This window comes from Varanus komodoensis, unplaced genomic scaffold (assembly GCF_004798865.1).
Source record: "Varanus komodoensis strain SLA01 unplaced genomic scaffold, ASM479886v1 scaffold60, whole genome shotgun sequence".
Taxonomy (NCBI): domain Eukaryota; kingdom Metazoa; phylum Chordata; class Lepidosauria; order Squamata; family Varanidae; genus Varanus; species Varanus komodoensis.
The window spans coordinates 2,211,881-2,224,945 of NW_025336223.1; the positions used below are offsets into that span (position 1 = coordinate 2,211,881).

A 13,065-nucleotide genomic window follows, 5' to 3' on the forward strand; every position below is an offset into this window, starting at 1 on the left:
AGCTCCTATAGCAACCTCAGTGTAAAAAGTAAGTCAGCTCTCAGCTCTAGATACTATTCTGTCCCCCACTGGAGAAGCTGTGTAGAAAGGGAAAGCACCACTGATCTCCTCCAGGCTTGAAAAGGCACGAGTAGGTGACTCAAAGGGCACAGGGCCGGAGGCAAAACCAAACCTGAGGTGACTCAAGAATCCCTTGATCTCTTTCCTGTCTAGCTTGCTATCCTTTCCTCTTCGTCTGTCTTCCTTCAGGTCTGCTTTAATAGGCAGACACAGAAAACAACCTGCTTCCAAATACTGCAAAAGCAGGAGAAAAACTGGTCTTAGGGATGAATAATCTGGATCTTAGTTGTATTATATTTTATTCTATTCTTCTTATTTATGTAAGTCCTGAGGTTCTGCGAAAGGACAGCATACAAATATTCTAAATAAATAGATAAAACAATTGGATGAAAATGTGGAAAAGAATGGGGGAAATGCCCATGGGGAGTCCAATGACATCTGGCCATGACATCTGGACTTTGCCTAAAGAGTGAATAAACAAAGGACAGCAATTCCTGACTGAACAACTGCTGTGGAAGCCACCAAGGGATGTTTTTATGCTCTTGATTTGATGGTGCCACATTCAGCAACCTGCCAGCATGTGTTCAAAATGAACGTATCGAAACAGCGCAAACTGAACATGCTGGACAAATATTAAAAAACTGTATATGGCTAAATATCTATAATGTAATAACCACATCAGTCTCAAAGTGACCATATCACTCTCTTATCTGTAATAATATGGATCCCTTCTAGACATTGCATTGTATTAGTTAAAGCAAAAATTGACACAGAGGTCAATTACAAACCTCAAAACAAAGCGGTCCGGAGGATATATGGCAACAATTATTATTTTAGGTAAAGTTGTAATCATTGCCAACAACTCATTCAACTTATGACTTTGATCTAAACAACTGAAACAATCTAAGATAAATTGTTTCTAAAAATGAACTAAACCACCCTGATATAACATCAGGTAACCACAAGACTCGAGGATGGATTTGCAAAATGAGACCAGCACTCCTATGCACACCTAAGAAAGTTCTACTGAACTTTCTAAGACCTACTTCTTTTTTTTTAATAATAAGTTTTATTCAAAATTATAACCCTAAAACAAAGAAAAACTAAAAACAACATCAATCATCAGAAACATCAGACCTGCTGGGTCAGCCCCCACATTTTTTTTTCATTTATGATAACTTAGAAACAGATTTAAATCTATACGATGTCCCGTTTCTCTAGCCAATAATAAAAAGAGTCCCAAGTCTGATAGAAATCAGCATCTTCTTTCTCCTTCAATGACAAAGTCAATCTATCCATTTCTGCACAGTCCAAGATCTTTTTTAGGATCAGTTCGTCGGTGGGTGGTTCTTCACTTTTCCAGTGTTGAGCAAATGCAATCCTCGCCGCAGTAATTACATGTAAAATCAAGTACATTTCTTGTTTACTAATATCAACAGGTATAATGCCTAATAAGAAGACTTCAGGTTTAAAAGCTAAGGGTTTTTGTAACATTTCCTCAAGTCATTTATGTATTTTAATCCAATACTTTTTCACATTATCGCAAGTCCACCACACATGATAGAAAGTACCCAATTTATGTTTACATTTCCAACATCCATTTGACATATTTGGAAACATCTTAGCTAATCTATTTGGCAACAGATACCATCTATAAAACATTTTATACAGGTTTTCTTTATACGAAGTTGCTAATGTTACCTTAATATTTCTCTCCCACAGCTTTTGCCATTTTTCTGATTCAATATTATATCCAAAGTTTTGTGCCAACGTTATTATAGTTTCCTTAACCTGTTCATCTTCCATTCTCCTATTGAATAAGAAATTAGTCTTTTAATCATTTTCTCATCTGATTTAATCATCACCTGATCAAATGCTGTCAAATCTTTATAAAAGCCCCACGTTTTATAGTCTTTAGAGTATCTCGATTGTATCTGTACCTTATGCCACCAAGAAATATTAGATCCTTGTTTTGTGTTTCTTGATTCAATTTCAATCCTCCATCATTATCCAGAATGTTGTCTTATGATCCCTTCAAAGTTCAGTGCAGTTGGATATACAAAAGCTTCCATAAGTGAAAGCCATCTTGGTAATTTATTATACAATTTTGTCTTTAACTTTTCCCACACCGACATTAATGATTTCCTAATATAGTGACTTAAAAAAGAGCCATGTAGCTTAGCCTTTTCATACCACATATAAGCATGCCAACCCATTTGCAAATCATGCCCTTCAATTCTCTTATTTCTTAAAGTTATCCATTCTTCTAGCCACGTTAAAACAGAAGCTTGATAGTACAGCATCCAATCAGGGAGACCGGAGCCCCCATTCTCTTTAGCCTCCTGAAGTATTTTTAGTTTAATCCTTGGTTTCTTCTTTCTCCATATAAATCTTGAGATTTGAAAATTTAAATCATCAAAGAATTTTTTATCAATTTTTATGGGAATCATTTGGAATAGAAACAAAAGCTTTGGTAATATATTCATTTTAGCTAGTGCTATTCTCCCCAGCAAGGACAATTGCAAATTAGCCCATTTTTCCAAATCACTCTTAATATCCTTAAATAGTTTATCGTAATTGTCTTCTTTCAGAGTGGTACACTTAGCTGTAAGATAAATTTCCAAATATTTAACTTTTTCCAGCAGAGTTTTTCTCTGCTCCTATGTGAGATTTTTTTACTAACAATTTCGTCTTTTCTCTATTTATTTTCATCCCAGTAACCTCACCATATTCTTCAATCCCTTGTAGGAGTTTAGGCATTGTAACTAAGGGTTCCTCCATTATGAAAACTAGATCAACTGCAAATGCTTGCAGTTTATAGCTTTCATCTCTGATTCTAGTACCTTTAATGTCCGTACCATCCCTGACATTTCTGTTTAACACTTCTAAGATCAATATAAACAACAGAGGTGATAGCGGGCATCCTTGCCTTGCACCCTTTTGTATAATATTTGTAAATTCTTCATTGATTATAATCCTAGAAGACAGCTTTTGATAGATGCTTGATATCTCATTAATAAACTTTTCACCAAACTTCCTTTGAGCTAGCTGTTGCTTCATAAATTGCCAGTTAACATTGTCAAAAGCCTTCTGTGTGTCCATGAATAATAGTGCCATTGGTTTTTCCATTATGTATCTCATAATACTCTAAGATGTCAAAGATAGTTCTCAAGTTATTTCTCATTTGTCTTTTAGGTCAAAAACCATTTTGATCTGAGTGAATAAAGTCTGTTAGATACTTCTTCAATCTTTCCGCCCTTATGGAGGCAAAAATTTTATAATCCACGTTTAATAGTGATATAGGTCTGTAATTTTGAATCTGCGTCAAGTGTCTTCTTTCGGTATTAATGTGATATTTGCCTCTGTCCAAGTATTTGGTAAAGACCTACTTCCGAGTAACCATGAATAGGGGTAAGGCAGCAGGCAAAGCAATCCTGAGGCCCACAGACAGCTTTTAGGGGGCCACAGGATTCTTTGGATTCCCAGACCCAAAGTCAGAAAAGAGCTCCAATTTTGGAGCTGGGAGATCAATTCTCAGGTTCCTCTTCCCTCCACTGCACTTAGGATGGGAAGATTAATGCCAGGCTGTTTCTCCAAGGTCATAAAAACAACCTTGGAGAGGGGGTCAAGGGGCATTCAGGGAGGCAAGGACACCAACACCACCAAGATGTGATGTATCTGGAGCTCCAGTCTCCTTCCCTCCATGTTGAACACACCTTGGCTAGGCAGCTCAGATTGAAATAGTCCACTGAATTTGAATTATCTGTTATCAGTGCATATTCAGTAGCCCAAATGAATTCATCTGTAATTAGGCTAGACATCAAGGCATTCCTGCCCTCTCACACAGGGAAGGGCCATGTTATTGTAGCTTGGATTGTACGTTTATAATCTCACATTCACTGTAAATCCTTTTACAGATCTAGGTTTGCTTGTTCATTTTTGACTGTGCAGGGACTCAGTGGGTGTCTGCTGAGCTAGGTGGTGTTCAGCCTGCTCTGGAGGGACCTGCACATCCAGTCTGTGTGGCTACAGTCACTGTTTTATCAGTTTAGGGCTGCAACTACTATACCATCCTATCTGGGAACAAAAAGCTTTCCTGCAGATTCCCACCTGATCCTAACCTTTTATGCATGGCATTGCCTTTCAGTGTGGTCTGAATCCATTGAGAATGGTCTGAGAGCCAGTGCGGTGTAGTGGTTAAGAGCATGGGACTGGGACTCAGACGATCTGGGTTCTAATCCCCGCTCAGCCATGGAGCCAACTGAGTGACTTTGGGCCAGTCAGACTCTCAGCCCAACCTACCTCACAGGGTTGTTGTTGTGGGGATAAGATGGGGGAGGAGAATGATGTAAGCTGCCTTGAGCCCTTTGTAGGAAAAGGCAGGATATAAATCGAAAAATAAATAAAACCTCAGTTGGTCCAAAACATGCCTGTGCTGGCTGGAACGGGCACTGGCATCCGTCCATTTCTGGACACAATTCAAAGTGCTGGTTTTAACATTTGAAGGCCTAATGGCTTGGAGCTGAGTTACCTAAACTGTCACCGACCTGTCCTCCCCCATATACTCACCTGGACCCTCAGCTCTTTTCCAAGGCCCTCCCCTCTTGGGTGCTCCCAACAAATATGGCAAGTGGTTAACAGATGGACTTCCCAGTGGTGGCACCCCCATGTTAGAATGCCCTCCTCAAAAACTTGCATGGTGCCCCTGCTCTCATCTCTTCTCTGCACAGGGTGAAGTCTTTTAATCTAGCTTCTTTTATAGTGACCTATAGAATTTGTGACAATTTAATATTTAGAATTTGTGACATTTCTGATGCTAATGTAAGTTTCATTATTTATTTATTTAAAACGTTTATATGCTGTCCCCCATGCAAGGCATCTCGGGATGGCTCACAATTAATACATTTGATGATACTACTTTTCTCCTCCATGGCTTTTTTGCTCTACTCAGATTATATTATTTTGTCTTCTATATAGTTCTCCTTGATTGTAAGCCACCCTGAGAACTTTTGTTAACATGTATGTATGTGTAGTGAATCATTCTTTTCTATACCATCCAATAGCCAAAGCTCTCTGAACAGAGCAGCAAAGCAGAATCACCAGAGGGACAAATGTCAAGCTACAGGGGTGTATACACTGTTCTATAGTAGTACAAAAGGCTGCAGTGTATAGCCATTTGCACTTAATAACCTTAATCCTTGTTTAAAAATAGCAATTTATGTAGAATAAGAAACACACTTTATATGCAAATATGTATGTAAAACTGTATAGTTGTGTTATGCAGAAGAGAGACTTACAAAGCATTGCTTCTGAAAATCCTCTTCTCAAGGATATAATCCAGATGAAACTGACAATTGCTGCAAGACAGATGCTGGCACTGCTTTATCATCAGTAACAGTTTGCCTCCAGTTCTGCATTCACAAACATACTATCTCATTTTCTTCCAACCATCTTAGATAACCATATTTTGACATTCCAATTACTTTCCTAATGGTAATTAAAACCAAGCCAATTGTTTATGAAAACCCTTTAGATGCAGAGCATTTTAGAAGATTCCTTCATAAAACAGTAACAGAGTAAACAGTAATTTGCAATGCCTACATTTCACATGTCTCTTAAAAAGGGAGGGAGGGAGACAATGAGAGTGTGCGCCCAAATGCCCAGCTCAGGGAGGCCTGATCAGTATTCAAACCACAGTGCACAGGAAGCAAGCAAGGGGGTGACCTGATGGAACCCCTCCCCCAACATCCCTGTTGCTTTTCCTTCCAGGAGGGAAACTTGTCCTTGTGCTAACAGCAGCTTTACCCCAAGGGTAAGCTGCAGCTGCAAGAGGAGGATCATTATGAAGCTCTCGCCATGGGGAAAAAAAAGGAGTACACCCCCATACCAAATCCTGATTCCCCACTCCCATCTCCAAGCCCTTTTTCTTTTTTCTTTAAAAAAAAACAACCCACCTGAGATATGATCACATGTATCTTTTATTACCCAGTTTCAGTCCTTAAGATGTTGTAATACTAAACAGTCCAAGGAAATGCTCCAGTATGGAGCTGAGGACGCATAAATGGCTTGTCCTTCCCTGTAAGGCTGTGGGGAAAACTCTGAAAGGAGCCATTGTCTCTTGAGCCATTGCATGAGTCCTCAGGATCTTTGCCTCTTCTAGATTAGGCCACACAGATACAAACCGAGATCATTTTCTCAGCATCTGTAGGTCCCCAATGGGCAGCACTTTCACTTCATCCACACGACTCTTGTGAATCTGGAAGGCAGGGGTCACCCAATGGCCACATGAACACTGCTCACCCTGCCAATGAAAGGAGCCCAGTTTTGATGCGCACTTTGGGCACAGAAGCTGTAAGAGAATCACATATAAAGGTCAGTCAATGCTCAGCCTTTTCTCTTAGCTCCTGCACGGATCAGCTTTAAGCCTGAATTAGTTGCATATTGCTAGCTTTGAACAATTTTACAGGTTATTTCAAACCAGCATGAAACCTGGTCTCCCTTGTCTAGAGTTGCCCAGCCACTGAAGCTTTGTTACCCATTTTCTTCCTAAACCAGACTACAAATAAGTTTATCCATGGCTTCTGTGAGGACTTCCCTCAGGCCCTCCTTTTTTCATCTCCACTGCAATTCTTTCCCTCATTTGCTCAGGAGCCTCCATTTAGCCTTCTGTCATGTTATTCAGTCACCTGGGCTCTTACCCTCTCCCACTTGGGCGAGACAGAAATGAAACCAACCAACCACAGGAGGGATGAGGCAATGCCCAAGCTACACAGACCTCATCCCTCTGTCATTCTATGGTAGGGACATACACCACACTTAAGCATAGCTATTGCATTCAAGGGATTATAGTCTGAGGATCAATAAAATAAATGCCTTTATTGTTCAGTCTTCAGCAATGCAAGAGCCTTCTAAAGCTTAAGAGGCTAAAAAAGATAATGGGGTTAAAAAGGTCTCTCACCTGTCCTTCCATCACACCTAACAACATTGGCTCCATCCACTGTACAGGCTCGATGAAGTAAGAAGTACAACTGGATCGGCCATCAGAGCGCACAGGGGTAGGTTTTGAAAGCTTCTTATGAGCAAAAGCTGCAGGTCCTTTGCCTTCATCATGAGACAAAATGCTCGAACTTCGGAAGAGCAGACGTCTACAGTCCAGAAACAAAGACAACAATGACCTTAAATTATATAACAGCAAAGCCATCTGACAGTCGCAATAACTGATAGCTATGTATTTTCTTACATTCTTTTCAGGCTTATGAAAACACACATTAAGAGGAGAAAAAGAAACATACACAAAAGCCCAGTTCACACAAGTGAATTGACCAAGGCGTAGCAAGCAATACCAAGATTGGGCTCTGGCCACTACCCAAAGCATCCCAAATGTCAAATAACCATATAGCTGGTTGATTCCTGCAGAAATTATTGCCCTTTTGATGGCTGTCAGGACTTGTTATAGATGAGTATTTCAGTTAGTTCTGAAAAGAGATTTTGTGTCTCCATTGTCATTTCATTCAGTCTCTTCTACCCTTATGCCATTTACGTTGCAATCCCATGCAGCCCGAGACAGAGGAAATGGCTGGCTGGGGCGTACTGGGAGTTGCGAGCATTCTCTTCTGTATAAACATGCATAGAGCCATGCCTTTAATTAGTTTTATTGTGAGTGCCTTGAAAACAAGTCCCACAGAAATTGGAAAACTGCCCATATGCCACTCTGATCTCACAGCATACCAGCTGCATATAAAACGACTAAATATATATGTGGAGACACAAACCTGCACTTCCTGCACCTGTAAAGCAGTTCATGATTTGAAGTCTGATGTACACTATCTGGATCAACTGCAAAAACTTCACGTGGCAGGTTCTGTAGCTCTGAAAAGACAGTGACAGATTTAACACTTTGGCTGTGAAAAGCGCTCGATTAAAAAAGGTTAATGTACTCACCTAGTTGGCTTTGTTAACATTCATTATCACCCACATGAGAGGCCGAGGAATATTTCTTCAATATGTAATTTCACACATAAGCTACTCAAAAAGAAGTCCCTTTACTATTCTCAGTTATAACACAGCCTATTCCCTGAGTTCAGTTTTGCTTTAGGCCAATTTCTCTTTCAGCAAATATAACCAAGATTTTAAATCAAGAATACAAGTGAGATTTCTCAGGCATTACTTTATGCTGACATCCCCACAATGAATTACACGCATCCAACGAATTCACAGTGATGGCAAAGTTGCAAGCGTACCTCTACATAACTTATTACAGTGAAAACTGGAACGCGGATAAGATCCCTGAAAACTTGCTTGTAAAACATCTGGAAATTTGTACCTCTTTCCTTCAAGAGGGGTGGAGGGTTTCACCCTATGACCAGATGACCAGTGTGTCAGTCCAGCCTGCCACTCCTGTGTTTTACTCTGGGAAGAATGCCCAGTTGCCATAAAACTTTGAATGGTGAGGCTGACAGGTGGATCCCATGCAGAAAGAAAAAGAAATCTGCTATAGGGAGCTGCAGCATGGTGGTAAAAACCCAGTGTAGATTTCTTTTGGAGAAAAGGCAGCTTAAACCAGATTTCTACTGCTGTGTGCACAATGAGAGCAATGGGCTTTGATCTCTACTTATTTAAAGCAACACAGAGGGGGAGACTTTTTGCAGCCTGTGTGTTAGTTGTTCCTGTTTTTGTGAGTCTGCTCAGTAGTCTTCCAGTAGCCCCCTCCCCAGTTCCCAAACTCTCAGTCTCCTCCTGGAGCAGAAAGCACTCCTAGGTAGCCTATCTCATGCAAGCAGACACCTCAGCGAGGAAGAGGGTTACAATGCTTTTTACCAATTTCTTCAAGGCTGTTCTTCCAAAAATTGACTGAGGCAGAGAAATGAGACTGAACAGAATCATTGCTGGATGGGAATTTTGAAATCAGGAGTGAATTTTTGTAGGCAGTGCATCTGTATTCCCTAGATATGAATATGATCTACCATTTGCAAGGAGATAGAGGCAATATTTAATATCTTAAAATACTTTTACAATTTTAATTTTTAAAAAAATTCTTTGTTATTCATAGTCTCTGAATTGTAGTAGAGTTATCTCATCTGCCTACAGAGGCCCCTTAGGGATCTCCAAAAAAGACAACACAATTATGCATAAAATGTGCATACATGACATAGCCACACTCCATTTATTCTTTCTTCTTACTTTGGAGAGGGCGAGGGTATTACACTTGCTTGGTAGAAAGAGAAAGGCATTCTGTCACATGCACTTACTATACTCCTCTATGCAGAAATCATTCTTGATTATGAAGCCCAGAGATAATTTGTGTACCTCTACACCTATAGAACAGAATTTTAAGCTATGGGATTTCCACTGTCCCTTCCCATCCCTGGGTAAGAATCCAGCTATTCATTGCACTCATGGGTTGAGAGTAACCCATAATGGAAAAAAGCTCTGCTGATGAAAATTTTGAAGATTCTGTCACCACCAGGCAGAGATTTTGTCTGTGGGGGGTGGGGGTCAAAATCAAAATTACACGTACAATAAAGTAGGAAATACTGAGTTTCTCAATTGTTGATTTCCTCTTCTCTGAGACTAATCTTCACTAACAGCTGGAAAACTTAAGAGGTAGGTGGAAAGGGAAATGATTACCGTACTTATATGGTTAGTATGACATCTAGGAAGGCTCCATTCTAGGGACTGCAGGAATTCCTATTAGCTGCTGGTAACATATACCCATCCCTTCAGAATTCAAGCTTCATTCAAAAGTATACTGCAACTCATGTGCTGAAGAACTCCTATTATAACAGACTTGTTTATTGCCAGTTTCAGTTTGGTCATGACCAGCAAAAGATAGCAAAACCCATTTCAAGTACAGTTTACTGTAGTCAGCTCTAACATGAATAATTTGATTTGAACTGTAGAAAATTCTGATTTCCTTACCAGGGTATTTCTCTGTCACCTTTTGCAAACGATACTGCTTGTAAATAGCACTGGTTACATCCACTTCATATCCCAATTTTTCATAGAGTTTCAGTTGCCACTCAAAGCCTTCATTCATTCTGGAAGAACAAGTTAAAAGAAACCTTCTTATGTCACAAGAATGTACTGTAGAGACTTCATGAGGAAAGGAAACAATGAGGAGAGAAATACACACTTGGCATCAGTTTTGATGGTCTGGACAAAGGCATAGGCCTCTTCAAAAGGCCACTTGTTGGTTTTCATTAAATAGGCTGTCACAACCGCAACACTTCGGCTGACACCAGCTTGACTGAAAGGACAAGGAAAACCCATGAAATCTGATCACACTCCAACCAGAGCTATTATTCCACTGAAACTGTCTAGACTATGAAATACACACTTCTCATGAGAGCTTTGAAAGAGTCACTGAAGACACACACGTTTTTCCATTAAAGAGCAGCTCAGTAATTCTCTAGCTGGTGTTACATGTTTCAACATGTCAGAGCCCTCCCTGCCCCCCCCCGCCACCGGGCCCCCTCCCCCGCCACCGGGCCCCCTCCCCCAGCATCACACAATCTCTAATTACCTTCCAGCACTAACACATTTAGACACTAATAACTAGGAAGTGACCCTGCTTGGGCCTAAAAGAAATGGGTTGATAACAAAAGCTTGGGACCAATATAGTATTGATAGTGGGGTTTTTTTTTCAAATCAAGCCCATCCAGGTACTTTGCACACAAAAATAAGAGCACAAGAGTCCTGCTGAACTGGACCAAAAGTCCACCTAATCCAGCACTCTGTGCCTGACAGTGGAAAACCATGTGCTTCTGGGAAGATCACAAAAGTGATACCATCATTTGTCATTAGTATTGAGTAAACTGTGAACAAACCCAGAAAAAGGGAAAAAAAGAATAGATGGAGAAATTAGAAAATACCGCATCTTACAGTATAGTTATAATCAGTGCTTTTTTTGTAAGAAAAAGGGTGCCGGAACTCACATCTTGTTAATCTTTTATTTAAAAAATTATATATTCAGTTCTTAACATAAATTTAATTTATTGTATTTAAGGCAAATGTTCATAGTAAATTCCAAAGTTTTGTCCAATTCTCGTCCGACAAATCTTCTCGACTATGTGTTCTGTCGTTGTGTCTGTTAATATTCTGGCCTTTTTATTAGCAGGACAGGTGGTTGAGAAGTAATTCGTATTTTTTTTTTCATTTTTAAATTTGGGGTCACGCTTTTGCACTAAAAATTAAAAAAAGATTTTCAATTCACCAACTTTTTTTAAAATAAATTATTTACCTTTCACATGTAGTCAATCACTGTACACACACCGACATACATCAGTTGTGTAACGAAACATAACGGTCACCGCCCGCAGTAAGCACTCAGCGCACAACCACACAATCAATCACAAGCCACACAGCTGGAACTCCGGTGCCTTCTATGACCAAAAAAGCACTGGTTACAATTTACACTTGATTATCTGTTGATTACATTTTTAAACCATTTGCTGCTGTTGCTGTTTAAATTAACTGCCAAAAACGGCAGGTGGTGCCATCTCCAAATTATCTTTCACACAGAGGAGGGAACAGCTATTCAACCAGCCCCTGCAGCAACATTTGTAAGCATTGCCTAAAGCAAAGAAAGCAATTTAACTCAGATCTAATTAATCAACAATCATTTTTTTGCTCAGACTATCCTGTATATCTAGGACTGGACAGACTGAGATACGGGGGCCATAAATCTATCATTTATCTGAAAGTATACGAGATGGCAAAAAGTCACCCAAAAGTGAGCACTTGAAAAGGATGGCTAAAGTCCCGACAGGCTTCTCAGGCCACAGTCCTAAACACACTTACTAGCAAGTAAGTCCTACCAAAAAGAGCAGGATCTTCTTTCAAGTAAATATGTGTAAGATTGTTACTGCCTGTATCTGCAATTCTCACCAGAAAAACCTTTGTTAAATATTTCGAGAACCACATGTGAGAGCTGCCCACACGAATTAAAAATAAAAGAAATGCAAGATTTTATGGCACCTGTAAGTAGGCCCCAGCACGTCTACTTTGATACCACCTCTGGTTTTATGCTGTATGGAAAATCCTAGGTTTAGTGTTCTTAACTCCCCAGCCCAGTTCTGCCAATGCAGGTCCAAGGCACATGCAGTCTGTTATCCCTCTGTCTCAGCTCAGAGATCAGGCTGAGCCTAAGTGAGCAGCTGCTAAAGGTGGGCGCAAGTGGGCTTTGACTCCCAGCCCAAACTTCCCCTCTTAGAGCAAAAGTCAAGCTCCTTATCTCGACTGAAGCCCCCCTGCTTCAGCAACACACGTGCAAATAAGGCGCTCTTTAGCACTACAAATGCAAAAAGGAGGACCTCCTGCTTTAGCTGCTACCTTTAGTACCCGAGCTGGCGTCGGATCGTAACAGCTCCAGGATCTTGGAGTTCTCCATTGATTTCTATGGGCCGTCCCAGAAGACCGCCCCCCCCGCCCCGCTTCTGGTGGAGCCGTTAAGAGGCTCCGTGTCCTGCAAGCCCTGCACGCTTCCGGTGGTCCCGCGGGGACGCTTCTCGGCGCTCACCATCGCACCAGGACGCTTCCTCCCCGCTCCCGAGCGCGGCTGATGAAGGCGGCGCAGGCGTCCAGGTGGCTCAGCAGGTCGCTCTGGGGCTGATCCAGCACCGGGATGTGCAGCAGCGCCTCCGGGCCCGCGGCGGCGGCGGGCGGCTCCGAGTCCACGAGCAGCAGCGCGGTGGCGGCGGCGACATCCCCGGCGCGCTCTGGCTGGCCAAGATCGGCGCCGCTCAGATACAGGCCCGGGAGCACCGGCACCATGCCGACGCCGGGCCGGGACGGCGCTCAAGAGCCGGCGGGGCGGCCTCTCCTTGCTCCGCCCCCGAGCGGCCGTCTCCGACCCTGCGCAGCCGAGGAGCGCCTCCCCGCGGGCGCGCCCTCGTGCCGATGGACCCCTCGCTTCCGGAGGCGCTTTGGACGGCCTTTCGGGGTTCTGCGAGGCGGAAGTGGATGCCGCCCACAGAAGAAGGCTGGCTTACGGTGCAGGAAATAAGC

General features: G+C 41.7%; 1 protein-coding gene across 1 annotated transcript; it reads right to left on the reverse strand.

The window, feature by feature from the left end:
- Positions 1-6,020: 6,020 nt before the first annotated feature.
- Positions 6,021-12,858, reverse strand: DUSP12 (dual specificity phosphatase 12). Its single transcript, XM_044449770.1, has 6 exons — positions 12,578-12,858; positions 10,193-10,306; positions 9,979-10,097; positions 7,833-7,929; positions 7,019-7,205; positions 6,021-6,409 (listed from the first exon to the last, which is right to left on the reverse strand). Exons 1-6 carry the CDS (start codon positions 12,829-12,831, stop codon positions 6,248-6,250), a joined length of 933 nt encoding a protein of 310 aa, XP_044305705.1. The 5' UTR covers positions 12,832-12,858; the 3' UTR covers positions 6,021-6,247.
- Positions 12,859-13,065: the final 207 nt, after the last annotated feature.

What these genes read in the sequence shown, in the direction of transcription:
- DUSP12 (XM_044449770.1), bottom strand. Translation starts at nt 12,831, where the DNA reads ATGGTGCCGGTGCTCCCGGGCCTGTATCTGAGCGGCGCCGATCTTGGC. An exon ending in GGAAGCGTCCTGGTGCGATG is followed by an intron (nt 10,307 to 12,577) that starts GTGAGCGCCGAG and finishes TTGTCCTTTCAG; the next exon opens with TCAAGCTGGTGTCAGCCGAA. An exon ending in ACCATCAAAACTGATGCCAA is followed by an intron (nt 10,098 to 10,192) that starts GTGTGTATTTCT and finishes TTGTTCTTCCAG; the next exon opens with AATGAATGAAGGCTTTGAGT.